The 15,225-nt window shown below is 48.8% G+C and overlaps 2 protein-coding genes across 2 annotated transcripts; both read right to left on the minus strand.

Moving 5' to 3' along the window:
• Positions 1–7,395: 7,395 nt before the first annotated feature.
• Positions 7,396–7,836, minus strand: LOC135827201 (uncharacterized). Its single transcript, XM_065339730.1, has one exon. The coding sequence runs from the start codon at positions 7,834–7,836 to the stop codon at positions 7,396–7,398; it is 441 nt and encodes a 146-aa protein (XP_065195802.1).
• Positions 7,837–9,336: 1,500 nt separating this feature from the next.
• LOC135827202 (uncharacterized) lies at positions 9,337–10,734 on the minus strand. Its single transcript, XM_065339731.1, has one exon. It carries the CDS (start codon positions 10,732–10,734, stop codon positions 9,337–9,339), a length of 1,398 nt encoding a protein of 465 aa, XP_065195803.1.
• Between the last annotated feature and the right edge of the window lie 4,491 nt (positions 10,735–15,225).

The following is a 15,225-nucleotide window of genomic DNA, read 5'->3' on the forward strand; positions in this document are numbered from 1 at the left end:
GGTTGAGCAGGTTCTGAACAGTAGGGGCGATGACGGGATAGGTCCTGTGGTCTTAGGAAACGCCGACCGTAATTGATGCAGAAGGAGATACGGTCTGTGTTGGTTGCTCTTGCCGAGCCACGGCTGCACTTGTGACGTTTCATGCCTTGGCGCGATAGCACCCAGCGGTTGCGGCGGGCGCAGTGGAAGCTGCAGCATTCGCAGGACGTATTTTTTGTAACCGGTGACTCAAGTGTGTCAGAAGATATTGGTGATGTTGCTGGCGAGCACTTGTGTCGGGCAAGTCCACCCTTGCCCCGGAACCATCGCAGTGACAGCTTCCTGGCTATTGGCTTACGGGTAGGGCACGCGTAGCTGTACACTTGTGTCGCTTCCTGTCACTTAAACGACTGAAGGAGCGGTGACAAGTTTGGCACACAACCGGTGATGGTCGAGGTCTGTTCTGCAGACTGGCAGACAACGGTAAGCCTTGCACCATTTGGAGCGAGAAGAGGTGGCCACTTCATACCAGTCGTCAAGTGGTTTGACGTCACTCCGAACACAGTCTCGCCACCTTGTCCGCGGACCATGGGCAGGTCTCTTGTTTGGAAACGAACCGAACAGTAGAGCCTTCGGGATGCGCTCATCCTCCATCCTTGCCACATGACCAAGCCACTCAAGGCGACGTCTGCTGAGACAACACTCCATGTCCAAGGGATCTCCCCAGCGCTCCAGAGCTTCAACATTAGTTATCCTGTCATTCCATACATCTTGACGACTGATGCCCAGAATGGTGCGGACACAACAGAGATGAAAAACAGACAACGCATGAACATCAGCCTGTAGTGGTACCCAGCATTCGGACCCATAGAGCCAACAGCACACAAGCATTGTACACTGACCGTTTGATGGATATTGTCAGTGTTACATCGTGGAATATCGATTTCTTCAGAGCGCCAAACGCTTTGGCAGCTTGTGCAATCCGGGATGGGACATCATCATGACATCGGCCGTTGCTGTGTATGTTGGATCCAAGGTAACGAAAAGACGACACATGGGCAATCTCCATAGTTCGAATCGCGAGCGGCTCTAGATCGTCGTTAGAGATGTTGGGGCCAGAGACCATGATTTTGGTTTTGGCACTGACGGTGAGGCCAAAATCCCAGCATACATCCACAAATACCTCCAAGTCTGAAACTGCGGCCTGGCGTGTCGCGGCCACAAGAGCGGAATCATCAGCAAACTGACACTCTGTCAGCTCCAGGGATCTATCACGGCGGCTACGGTGGTGGAGTAGCTTCCCATCTGGCTAGAAGAAGACCTTTGCGCCTACACCAGGGATAGGCCGCATGTGCTGGCGCCAACAATGCATCACTGCCCACATAAAGATGTTGAATAGGGCAGGGGCCATGCAACATCCCTGCTGCAAGCCGCTCAATACAGGGATGGGGTCAGCTTCAACATTCAACAGACGGAGAGTTGCGGTCATGCCGTCATGGAATGCACGAATAACAGCGATCAGCTTCTCGAGGGACGCCAGCTTTTCGCAGTACTAACCACAGACACTCTTGCGGATCTGAGTCATAGGCTTTCTTCAGGTCAATGAAGATGAAGAAACACTTCTGCTCATGCTCGTAGCTCTTTTCGATTAGTTGCCTTGCCGCAAAGATCATGTCAGCACACCCACGTTCTGTTCGGAAGCTGTATTGAGAGTCTGGTAGCACATTGTCTAGTTTATCAGCAAGCCGGCTTTGGATGACGTGAGCAACCACTTTACCAATAACGTCTAGGAGAGCTATGCCTCGCCAGTTGTCACATTCCGCAAGGTTACCTTTCTTGGGGATAGGCACCAGCTGTGCGTTACCCAGTCGCCAGGAACACTGCCACTGTCCCAGACTGAATGGATAAGCTCCAGTAGGTGGTCAGTAAACAGATCTTGACAGGCTTTGAGCATCTCCGGCAGGATTCCTGACTGACCTTCAGCTTGCCACTTCGACATTGCGTGATTGCCTGCTGTAACTCCAACAGATCAGACGGCGCAACCAAACTATCCAGACACGGCATTTGTGGAACACAGTCAAGAATACTGGAATTGAACGTACTTTGCACATTCAGAACACCAGAAAAATAATGGCCCCAACTAAAGGTTAGACAATGCCACGAGTGTTATTCCAAGTCAAACGGAATAATTCCAGAGCTGTGCGCAGCCTTAAAAAAGTCAGGAAGTTTTTGTATACGGAGGAAGTAATTCTTGAATAATACGCATTTCTCCTTGTCTTCTCCAATTGGTCAAATCGGCATAGCAACAAGCTATCTATGGTCTGATTGGTTGGCTCTTCCCGCCTTTGTCTAATTCGATCCTTTTTGTTCTCATATAACTCCTGCTGCTTCTGATCAAAAGTACCAACCAACCTTCGACCTTCAATCTTGAAATCACAGTTACTCTCAACCTTCTTCGACTGACCAAGGTGAGCGTGTGGGGCTGAATGGATACTTGGATCAACTATATTGGTTGATGACCTAGTGGGGTTACTACGGCAATGAGAATGTATATTATGTTGTAGCCTTGAGATCGGTATTGTGTATGTCCGGCATATGCACTATATCACTAAAATAATGTAATAGCGGAATTCCGCCATAATAAGCAAACTATCCGAGCTGCACACATCACTAAAATAATGTTATCACGGTCCGAATTCAGAATTCCGTACATAGCATGAAGGCAAGGGCAGAGTGTAGGGTGTACAGACCAATTCGGGACATGAACACGTTTGCAAAGGAAGTGTGGTTTTCTCCGGTATAGATTGTCCCAGGACATAAACAGAGCACCCCAGAGACGATTATCAAATAAGGCCCTACTTACCTGTATGCATTTCGGTTACATTGGCAACCACATTGGTCATAACTCGTAACATTTTCTCCTTCCTGTATTTAGCCATGATGACGTTGGCTCAACATCCCAGTTCAAATGCACACATAGCTTAGAATGTATTTGAATGGATGGTGAGAGGACAAAATGAAAAAAAAAATGTTTTACCATCCGGTATTGCCCACAGTCAATTCAATTGGAATTGTAGACTATGTTTGCGCCAGCACAAATAGAAGGCTAGAACTGCCTTTCCTGTTGAATTCACCACACAACACGTAAGTGGCCTGATAAGAGAGGTGCTCTTGTGCATTGGCTCATACACAAATCGTCAAAATCTTGGTTTTGAGCTCTTGGCTTCATGTGGCATGAATATGAAGGCCAGGCATGCAGTTTCTTTTAGCTTTCCCTGGAAATAATAATAACTTTGTGGCTTTGTTATTCACATTGTTTATTTAATTTTATAGAAGAGAAAAAAGGACCATCGAACTACAAGTTACGCTATAATGTCCACTAACACCACCAGTTACTTGCTCGGCTAAAAAAACTTCGTGATGGATTTTTGAGGCACTGGTTGGCGCACAAACTGCCGAGAAATGAGTCGCGATCACTTTCTCGGCCTTCCCTGGCATGTCATGAAAGAGGTGCGGTGCAAGGAAAGCGACCTTTTACAACAGGCCGAGCGAAATCGATAGTGATGACAGTCGTGGCAATCGAAACTGAAATACCACTTCTCTGAGGGGATAATTCGCTGCTCGGCCTCTCTACTACTCTAGCACTGAGTTTGAGAGTGATAGAGAGCGATGGAACGAAGCAGCGAGCCCACACAATGGGCGAGTAAACAAGGAGCTGCTCCGATCGCATGGCATAATGAAATAATTCTGAATTCAAGTTCTTGTTCAACCTGCCCAAAGCCGAGATTAGAATGCTGATGACCATGCATTCATTCAGAAGTCTGCAGTCCGACGCAAGCCTTGTGACTACAGTAAGTCAACTGGTCTTGCTGGCCGCTGCCGTTCAGTGCTGGCAGGAGTGGCCATCATAGAAATTGGAATCAGTTTGGCTTTGCCTGTACTCCTGGTTTCGCGGAGTTCTGGAGAGCGAAAATGAAACCAGGGAGTCATACAATATTTTTACGATTCCCTGGTGGTAACCAGTAATCGCCACGGTGGCAGATCACGCAACTTGAAAGGCAACTTACTTTTAAAACGACGGCGACATCAAGTTCAGTGTAGTGTGATCAAAGAAGCTAAGGCAAGCCTGAAACAAGCAGAAAAACGACTCGAGAGAGATGACAACTCGCGTGCAGCAGATGACGACAGCGACGCAGGGTCAAAAGTAAGTCGAGCGAAAGCGACACAAACTGAACTCTCTGCTCATTCCGCCAGCAGTTTCTCCTGTGAATACGCTGTACATAGGCTGAACTACCTTCGACCAGTGATTCGCAGTTGATAGAAACTGTTCTTGACCTGTTTTGCTACCGTATAAAATAGAATGGACACGGCTTGAGTCAAACTCAGAATTGCCAAGACTCACCTTAGCTTAATTCCCCAAAACAGCTGAATTCTCTATCACTGACAGATCGAGTAAAGTCACAAACGGTTTAAAGCTGTATAGACCCAGGCTAGTGCTAGACGTATCTGAAGTTAACGTCTTTTGCATAGCTGCGGGGATAAAACCGTTTGTGACTTTACTCGATCAGCTTTAATTAATGTCCACAAAATTTAGCCCATCATTCATTCTGCACTCTCTTACATATACACGCTGTACTCCATCGGTTGCCACCCTGACACCTCATTGGCAAGTCGCCTTGTAACATGTTACCACTGTTGCATTCTGCTGTGCCGCGAGAGTAACTACCATTGACGTACGCGAAATTTCGCTTGTTTGACTCTGGAGCCGGCGGGTCACAATACGTATACTCTGCAAAGGAAGAAAAAAGAAAACGGGAACAACAGCGCACACATTTGACCTAACATCAGATCAGATCAAGCGAGTATGCCGGTTCAGTACAAACGTCCCAGCGGGTGTTCATGATTTGCGACTGCACACAGCACACTGCACACAGCTCACAGCACACTGCACCGACACTCTACACACTGCCGATATGGAATCCTGCCATGTAGCTGGAAGTTGGCGCATGTCGTGCCAGTGTTCAAAAAGAACTCCAAATCAAATCCGGCCAACTACCGCCCAGTGTCTCTTCTCTCGATCCTCTCCAAGGTAATGGAAGGCATCAACCGCCAACTGAAAGTTGTGGTCAGCGGTCAAACTTCATCTGCTCAGCTTATCACCGCGGGAGTACCTCAGGGAAGTATCCTCGGGCCGACTATATTTCTTATCTACGTCAGCGACATCGACCAATGTCTTACCCCGGAACGCGCCTTAGCTCCTTTGCCGATGACAAGACGCTATACAGCCTGTTGCAACTAGGAACTGCTGCTCCCCACAATGCCGCCTTACAAGATGCCCTACATGGCCTTGAAGAGTGGGGTGAGCGGTGGCGGGTGACATTTGAGCCATCCAAGTCACAGCAGCTACTGTGCACATGATCCTTGGACCCAGCCACTCCAGGCATCTCATTTGGTGGTGTCGACATTGCCCAGGCATCAACACTGAAGCTGTTGGGTATATTGTTCGACTCAAAGCTCTCGTTTCGCCAGCACATCAGCAGCATGGCGGTGAGAGCAAGTCAACGTTTTGGGTTTTTGCACCGAGCCGCGAGGATACTTGACACCAATGGCCGTCTGAGTGTCTACCGAGGATTCATTCGCCCTATGCTGGAGTATGCTCCACTGGTCTGGATGTCTGCTGCCCCGACCCATCTGGCCAGGCTCGACAGCATTCAGTGGAAGGCAATGGCCATCATAGGACCAGATGTGCTCCTCCAGAGTCTGCACGATGCACTCTCTCTCTGGGCTGTGCAACATGTACAAGCTTCAGTGCATCGGAAGCCCACAACAGCTGACCAACATTGTCCCACCAGCTGCACCCACTGTGGTTCGTCCACGAACCTGACACACGCATGCGGTGACCCATCCTCACCAGCTCCTCAATTGCCTACCACCAGCTGCACCGGAGTACATCAGGCGGTCCTTCCCGTTTGCCCACATTAGTTTGTGGAATCAACTGCCACCCTCCCTGTTCCAGCCACCAATGTCCCTGCAACGGCTGCACCGCTTCAAGGCAGCTGCATGGAAGCACTTGCTACACACTAGTTGGCTGTGGGCTACAGACCACCTCTGAAAGCCACTGCTGCACACACCTGCGACGAAGTTGCCAGCCACTCTGGTCTAGATTCACCCTGCCGTATCACTCGAGAGCTACCCACACATCTCTCAATCTCCCCCATTTTTCCACTATTATTATCCCCTTCTTGTTTGTTTTGTCTTATTTATTTATAACCACAATCAATAAAACTAGCTGAACCGACATTTGTGTACTTTATTCATGCAATGTAAAAACGGTGGAGACGATGTGCAATAAAACGATGAAAATATGAAGAAATGGTGCAGGGAAAAATATGGATTCAAACAAGTTTTCGTACAACACTCATCAGGAATCGTCGTTGTACTAAAGGACACTGAAACAAAAATTGAACTATTATAGAGAATCGTCTCCACCGTTTTTACATTGCATGAATAAAGTACACAAATGTCGGTTCAGCTAGTTTTATTGATTGCGGTTATCAAATTATTGTCTCCTCGCCGTGTGTTTAAATTCTTTATTTATTTATTTCATTTTTCTTCAGTAGCTTTCTTATGTTGGCTCATTATAAACTTATGATTGGGTGGTGGTTGTGTATATTTGAATTCGCAAACCGAACGGGCTGAACATGTCGAATGACAAGGAAGCGAATGAAGTCCAAGTAACCCAGAAATGGGGACACAGATGTGAAGAAAATATGGGAACAGAAGGCTCTCAGCAAAGGAAGAAGAGAAAAGAAGGAGAGAAAAAGAATAAAGGAGAAAAGAAGAAAAATCGTGGTCACGGCGAGAAGAAAGCTTTTAGCAAAAAGAGAAAGGAAAGGATAAAGGAGAAAAGGGGGAAACACATCGTGGTCACGGCCAAAGCCGGAGTAGCGGCAAGACACAGTAGACATAACCACAACAGGAACAAGCACGCATGAAGTATGGGCCATGCCGGCCCAGAAGCGGAAGACACCGACAGGAAGAGAGAAGAGAAGAGAAGAGAGAGAAGTCGAAGCATGCACATCTACACGCACACACCCACACACACACACCCACACACACGCACACACACCCACACACACGCACACCCACACACACGCACACACACACACACACACACACATACATGTACATACCCACACCTACACACACATGCACACATACTCGGACACATACCCCCCCCCCCACACACACACACGCACATGCGCACGCACACACATACACACACACACACACACACACACACACACACACACACACACACACACACACACACACACACATACACACACACACACACATATACACACACATGTACATTGACAGCCACACATAAAATTGCTTTGCAATGTTCTCAGTTCATAGAAGAAACGGGACTGCTGCAGCACGGAACTGACGAGGAACGGAGATGGAGCGAATACTGCTAGGCAGGTTGTTCCAGCATAGCGCACCCTGGAAGGCGAATGTCCCCTTTCCAGATTTGCTGCGGGCGGGTGGCAGGCAGAGACCCATGCCAGAGTCCAGGCGCGTGGACCGGCCACAAGCTGGCAGCAAGAGAACCTGAAGCTCAGGACTTGCTTGGCCGTAACGGCAGCGCCATGCAAGGAATGCCAGCTTCTGCTTGTGTACTTCAGCAACCCGATACAGTGAGAGGCGCTCCAGTAGGTCATGTGCGGATGTCCATGGCGGGCGTCCGAACACTACACGGGCACCACGGTTTTGCAGAACCTGTAGTCGATGACAGTGCCTGGCTGCCAGAGATGTCGAGAATGCATTTGATCCACATAGAAGATCAGGCATTAGAGAGGTTCCGGGGTACGATTTTCCGTGCCAAAATCCGTATGGGCGCTACGGATTTTTTCCAGGCATGCTCCATACGATTTTTCGGCACGGAGAATCCGTGTGGACTGGCTTTCACACGAACCATGTTTCGTATGGAGATTTTGCGTCATCGGGTGCAGAAAGATTTTTCGCGTACAAATTTGGTACGAGAAACATCGATTTTCCGCGGGACGTTTTGATTTCGGTACAAATTTTCAAAGTAAAAAGGCATAGCGCGGGAATGTGACGTGTTTGCGATCGTTACCTAGGCAATGACGGCAAACACATAAGTTCCGTACTCCGGAACATTTCACCGCTCGAAAACGACGTACAAAAAATCCGTAGCGCCTCTACGGATTTTGGCACGAAAAGTCGTACTCCGGAACCTCCCTATTATGATGGACTGGAAGTAAGTTATCCGACCCTGTGTGCTGAGGCAACGCCGCATCCTCCACAGGACTCCGATCTTTCGTGATACACGGTTTGCACAGCGGGTTACGTGGTCATCCCAAGACATGTTGCTATCAAATGTTATGCCAAGGTACCTGGCAGACTCCACAAGTGGCAGCAGGGTCCCGTTACAGTTCACCGAGAGTGGAGTATGCTTCTCAGGTAGGTTCCCAGAAATGGAGATCACCTGGCTTTTGGAAGCGTTCAGGATCAAGCCACGGTCGTTTAGCCAGTTAGCAATAGCTGAAGCTGACAGCTTCATCCCAAGACATGTTGCTATCAAATGTTATGCCAAGGTACCTGGCAGACTCCACACGTGGCAGCAGGGTCCCGTTACAGTTCACCGAGAGTGGAGTATGCTTCTCAGGTAGGTTCCCAGAAATGGAGATCACCTGGCTTTTGGAAGCATTCAGGATCAAGCCACGGTCGTTTAGCCAGTTAGCAATAGCTGAAGCTGACGCAGACAGAATTGCAGACACTTCAGGCTTAGTCGGTTTGCTGCAAGTGAGACCAATGTCATCTGCAAACTGCAAAGACAGAGTTTGTCCAGCAACATAGGGTATTTCCCGAGTGTATACGTTGAACAAAATGGGGCCGAGCACAGATCCCTGTGGCACTCCGCAGGTGCAGCGAGTGATAGTGCTGCGTGATGGTCCGATACACACACGCTGGGTTCGTTCGGAGAGGTAAGACATGAACCACCGCAGGGCTGTGGCCGTGACGCCAACATTGAAGAGGTCGAGAATTAGTTGGTGATGTCTAACTTTATTGAATGCTTTTGACATGTCCAGTAAGCAGACACCTGTGTACTTTTGTTTGTCCCGGGCAGTAAGGATACGGTTGGTGATGAGAGCTAGTGCATCCTCTGTGGAATGGCTGCTGCGAAATGCAAACTGAGTGGAGGGAAGTGACTCTGTGATGTTCATGACTGATACAAGTTCCTTCTGCACCAGCTTCTCTAATAGCTTGGACAGGATTGGGAGAAGGGAAATGGGACGGAAGTGAGTGGGAACTGCTGGGTCATCAGCTTTATAGCGGTGATACGTGTGCAAGCTTGAAGGCAGAGGGTACTGTACCACGGGATAGTGAGGCATTGATGAGAGCAGCATCAGACGGAGCAATGATATCAGCACAGCACTTCAGAAGTACTCCTGGGATGCTGTCACTGCCTGTGGCCTTGGCTGCATTGATGCCTCTCAGGAGACGATAAACAGAGTTGGTTCGGACATACTGGAAAGCTGATAAGGCTGTGGGGCGTGATGGACCCTGTGGCATGGTGAGCACAGGAGGTCTATCATTATCAGTCACAACTTTACTGAAGGCTGTGGCGACATCCTCCACATCACACATTGGCTCAATACGTTGGCGAGTTCGAGATGTTACAGTGTTGAGGATATGCCACAGTTTGCGTGGATTGCGACTATGTTCAGCACATAGGATTTGGAAATACTCATTGCGTTTCCTACGATAGGCATTCCTGGCAGCCGCACGGGCACGCCTGAATGCTGAGTAGAGATGGGTGCTGTCCTTGTTCTGAAGCCACTGGCGATGTAGCCTTTTCTTGCGACACTGGAGTTGGTACAATTCCCTGTCAGACCACGGGGGATATGAGCTCGCCTTCCTGCTGGTGGATTTGAGAGGGGCATGCCTGTCAAGAACACGCATGAATTTAGTGTGCCAAGCGCTCCACATCTCATCAGTGGAGGAAGTCGATTGGAACACGCTCAGGTTGGCATTGGCAAGCTCATCCCGAAATTCTGGAAAGTATATGGTGCGCATGTTGCGGGTTAAACTGGTGCCCTGGCGTTGCGAGGAGTGTTGATGCTTAGCGGACGGTAGCGCGAGGTCCAGTCTAGCATGTACGGCTGAGTGATCACTCAGAGTACAGGGTATGACATTGTAGGAGACTGTAGCAGGGCTACTGGTGAGGATCAGGTCCAGTGTTGTGCCGATTGGACATCTTGGGGTTATTCGGGTTGGGACAGAGACTAAATTTTTCAAACCGAAAGAGTGAATTGCGTCATTGAAACGGTGGAGCTGGGGTGTTGCAGCTGAGCTAACATTAATGTTGAAGTCACCAAGCAGGGTGACAGATGGTGACACCACTGCAGCCTGGTGAAGAGCCTGCTCAAATCTGTCCCAATAATGAATTGATTCAGCAGGGGGGCGGTACATACACGCACAAAGATGGCGCTGTTTGGAGTGGTGCAGACTGATCCACACAGCTTCAATACCGTCCACCTTCAAATCTGGCTGTACGGTGACAGGAAGTGTAGCCCTGTAATACAGGCACACACCTCCACCAGGACGGCCGGCTCGATCCAGCCTGGCAAAGCTGTATCCAGATATTTCTATCTCATTGTTAACTACTGTGTTGGTGAGCCAAGTCTCGGCCACACCAACAATGTTCCAGTCCATCAAATGCATAGTTTGTGCATACTTTGTAGCGCAGACTACAAATGTTGAGGAATGCAATGGTCAAATCTTGCTCCGACGGTGCAAGCACTGTTCTTGCAACAGTGGGTTGGAATGGTGTAGCGTTCGGATTGAGAGGAACTGGAGCTTGAGGAGCAGAGGTTGTCGAAATATGGTACTGATGTCAAGTTAGCACTCAAATGTTATTCCGTTGATTGTGACCTGTGCGCCACAGTTATCCGTATCTTCAGCACCTGAAACTTCGTCAATTTCAGCTGCAGTGGAGAAAGCATTGGCGAGTTTGTCAGCCTGGGAAGTTGCTGGGAATGTATCCTTCCCTGACGCCATGGTGAATCCATCTTTGTCAGTGTCAGGTGACTGATGAGGTGCCTTCCCTCTGCCACTGAAAAATCTGTTGCCCTCCTGCATTGGCATCCTGGTCTCACTGCGTTCCTGAGTCTGTGAAAGCATGTCAGTGGTTTGACATGTTTTCACTCCACCCTGAACTGCAGACTGTCCAGCAGCTCCATCTGTACATGTAGTCATCTCTGAGGCAGCAGTTGAACTCTCATGAACTTCACGCTCAGGGTCCATGACCTGACCTGTATTCGAACCAGCCTTGTGGATCCGAGAGTACAGCGTGGAGTTGCCGGCAGATGCAGAGTTGTTGTTGTGCTGGCCACAGTCCTTCGCGAGGTGCGTACGGGAGCCACACTTGAAGCACGTGGGAACTTGACCCCTGTGCCAAACGCGAAGTTTTTGACCGGAGCCAGGCAGCACGATTGTAGACGGTACGGTGGACTTGGGTACAACATTTACAAATACAGTGCCAGTCGTGAACGTACAGCCATCCACAGACTTTTCTTCCCGCTTTGGGAGACCAATGGTGGTCCCAAACTTCTCCATAGCCGATGTAATGGCCGACAGCGGAGTATCATCTGCCACGCCAAAGATATGCACAGAGACTACAGCTCCATCACCAACTAACAGTACTAATTGAGCTCCGTCGACAGTGAGCCCTCTGGATAACACCTCGTCTCTGACAGATGTGGAGGAAAACGAAACTCTACAAACTCCTCGCCTTCCGCTCAGGTCAATTTGTTTTATTTCATCTGGTTTGACACCAGAGGAAAGCAACAGTCTAATAAATAAGGCATGGTCCTTGCAGGGAAGGTTGCCACTCAGCTGTATGGAACATACTCGAGACATTTCTAACAGGTATACATACACACAGGATTGAATGATTCCGGAGCGCCAAAAACTGCATCCACTTGCCAGCTCTACTCATGATTAATTTTGATGCATACATGGCACTCTGACGCCGAGACCCATGGTCGGCAGAGTCCATGTATTTCATCAGCACAGCTAATAACTGGCATTGTGGATAGCGCCTACCCAGTCCAATGGACCGTATGCGTGTTAAAACAAAATGACGCCAAGATTTATTGAAAGTGGTATAGTTGGTGGTACGAGTGTTCAAACCCATTTCAACTTCATACTGTTCGTCTTCTTTTTGACATGCTCTCTTTCCATCGTCCTTAGCTTTTGTTTGTTGAGAGCTGTTTTGGCTTTCTCCTATACCTCTGGGGGATGCCAAGTGATGGTTTTGAGAGGCTGGTGATGGCTGTGAGCGAGAGTTTGCCGATCGGCGTCGTCCTCGCTATAGCGATGAAAATACTAGTTACTGCGCACCTGGCAGATATTACAACACGTCGGAGCGTCCAGGAGCAAAGGAATCTTAGGTTTTGACTGGAATCTAGTTCCTCCAGCATCGTGTAGCCCACCGTCGGTGAATGGCGGTCCAGAAAGGTCGAACCTGGTCTTCTGCAGCATCTCGCAGTCCTGCGAGGCACACTGAATACGCCTGTCATGTATTCTACAAATAAAAATCATGAAGTAGTGGACTTTATAGTGATGAGTCTATCCTGTATGCTGCAAAAGACACATGAAATGTGACTGGTGTCCGTACACTGGACGCCAATATCATCCCAGTCTTCTCCTGCAGGATCTGTTTGACATTGACATACCGGTATGCAGTGGGTCGACATTGGCCTGGTTTGGCAGCTATCTGCCTGGGTGGATGTAGCAGGTTTGCATTGGCGCGTCGTCCAGTCCGACATTTTCTTGTAACTGTGGAGTACCGGCAGGGTTTGAGAGGTTGCTCGTGCTGTGAACACATCTCCACTGCCTGTCTCGTCCTGAAAGTGCCGTCTCGCCGCTTCCTTGCTCTACAGTCACGCCGTTATTTCGCTTTGTTTCGTGGTGCAGCTCAAAACCTGCCCAAACAACTGTGAGCTCGCAACATGGTATTGACAAATTGCACCACTCATGCTGGTTAACTAAAATCGGGATAGTCGAGTAAGCGAGTTCACTCCCTGGGCCATGGCAAGATCTGTTCAGCTCGGGCTATTCCAACCTCCAAGTGCATAGTCACCGATCGATCCATGCGATGGTGGTTGACCTACAAAGAACCAAGGTCTACGAGTTCTACTATTGGATGCTGTCTACATGCAGTCAACAAAATCAAAGTACTTCAGTATGCCCCAGAATAGGGCATGTGCATCTATAGCATGACACCACAGGGGTTCTGGCGGCACCTGTCAAACAAGCAGTAGCAACCAGTGCCAGCTACCTATTGGAGGCTAGCCGCTACAGTCTGTCACTGGAGATAATTATTATGTTCACTGTTTAGACTGAGCACAATCAATGATGCCCAATCAATCTGCCCAATGTGTGTTCTGTTCCACCTAATTATAACGTCCCATCGCATCAACCCTACTACACGCACATGTCGTCACTCTAGCATGACTTGTGTTATTATTGTTTATTTTGATTCGCACGATAAATAGAGCACAATAAACGTTAACTTGACCGAAGGATAAAGGCGACTGCAGATAGAGGAACACATCGAGGTACAGGTACCGGCATCGATTCAGTATCAGAGAGAAACAAACAAAAATGAGAGGTACGCAGAAAAACTCTCGTAAGCCCAAGGGGAAGTGGTTGATGAGGGATGAATGCACTCTCCACGCTCATCTACACTGTTCGTGGAAATGCACACATACATACAATATTCAACATAGCGATAGCATGCACAGAACCGAACAATTTAATGTTCACACGTGCAAGCACAGACCTGAACATTAGTACCAAAAGCCGATACAGACAATATCCCCACACACAGACGCACACACACACACACACACACACACACACACACACACAATGTCCCATGTGTGTGTGTTTATCATGTATGCGCCCGTGGCGAGAAAAGCACGCAAATCTACAAATGCACTGTGAACCCACAGATTTTCTCTTATAGGAACGATAGCGGATCTGATTCTGAATGAAACACACACACACACACACACACACACACACACACACACACACACACACACAATACAATCATTGAATGCCCATCCGCAGATGATGGCAGGTCCTGAAAGAACAGGCAGTGTTCCAGTAATGGGGAACAGAACTTCGAGTGGCGAGTGAGGTATACACACACACACACACACACACGTGCGTGCGCGGGCACACACTAAAGTATTCAGAAATAGAATCGACATTGTAGTATTCATTGGTTGGGGAATGGAAAGGAAAATAAAACATTGCTGTAGGTTATTGTTGTAAGGACACTGGGAGCAGAACAGAAAGGTAAGCAACTTGCTTTGAAGCAAAGAAAGTTATTATTCCACGGATCTCAGAAGGAAGGAACGTTCCAGAATGCTGCACTGGCAACAGGCGGCCTGCATGTGCGGGGCCCCTGCAGTCGGTCCAGCTGCCGGCCTTGCAGTGCTGAAAAGAATGTGCAGTACAGCATGTCACATAGTATCGCAGCCTGGACAAATAGGCGCTGGGAAGTCCTAGTTATGTGCTCACCTACACCACGATGCACCGAGCTACTTTGGTAACAACTTTGTCCACTTGAGACTCCTATGGGCTGAGCCAGTTGTTGAGGGCTGCACCAAGGTGGACGGCAATGACCGCTGATGGCAAGGCAATCCATGACACACAGTCACTAGGGCATCGTCAACATGACGCTGAGGCTGGATCGATAAAATCAACCTTTAGGCTGTCGCGGGGTTGACAACGAGGCCGCTGTCTCGAAGCTAGTCAGTCAGCCTGGTCACCGCCATTGACGAACCAGTCGCCACCGCCAGCAGTGGCAGTAGGTTGTGACAAGTGTGGTGCAATATTGTCAGCAAATTCAGTACTTAGGATAAGATGAGTGACAAAGGGAACGTTGTGTTTGATAACATTGAAGTGAACAGGGATGATCACAAACCCTGCGCGTACTCCACCGTGAGTTACAAGAAAATTCCGGACTGGACGACGAACAAACGCCAACCTGCTACATCCAACCAGGCAGATACTATTACGATAGCTGCCAAATCAGGTCAATGCCGACCTACTGCATAATGTCAATGTCAAACAGATCCTGCAGGAGAAGACTGGGGTGTTGGCGTCCAGTCACTGAGTGTACAGACACCAGTCACA

The sequence above is a fragment of the Sycon ciliatum genome, chromosome 11 (genome assembly GCF_964019385.1).
Source record: "Sycon ciliatum chromosome 11, ocSycCili1.1, whole genome shotgun sequence".
Classification (NCBI taxonomy): Eukaryota; Metazoa; Porifera; class Calcarea; order Leucosolenida; family Sycettidae; genus Sycon; species Sycon ciliatum.

Coding starts and splice junctions, on each gene's coding strand:
- LOC135827201 (XM_065339730.1), bottom strand. CDS start 7,836: ATGCCTGATCTTCTATGTGGATCAAATGCATTCTCGACATCTCTGGCA.
- LOC135827202 (XM_065339731.1), bottom strand. CDS start 10,734: ATGCATTTGATGGACTGGAACATTGTTGGTGTGGCCGAGACTTGGCTC.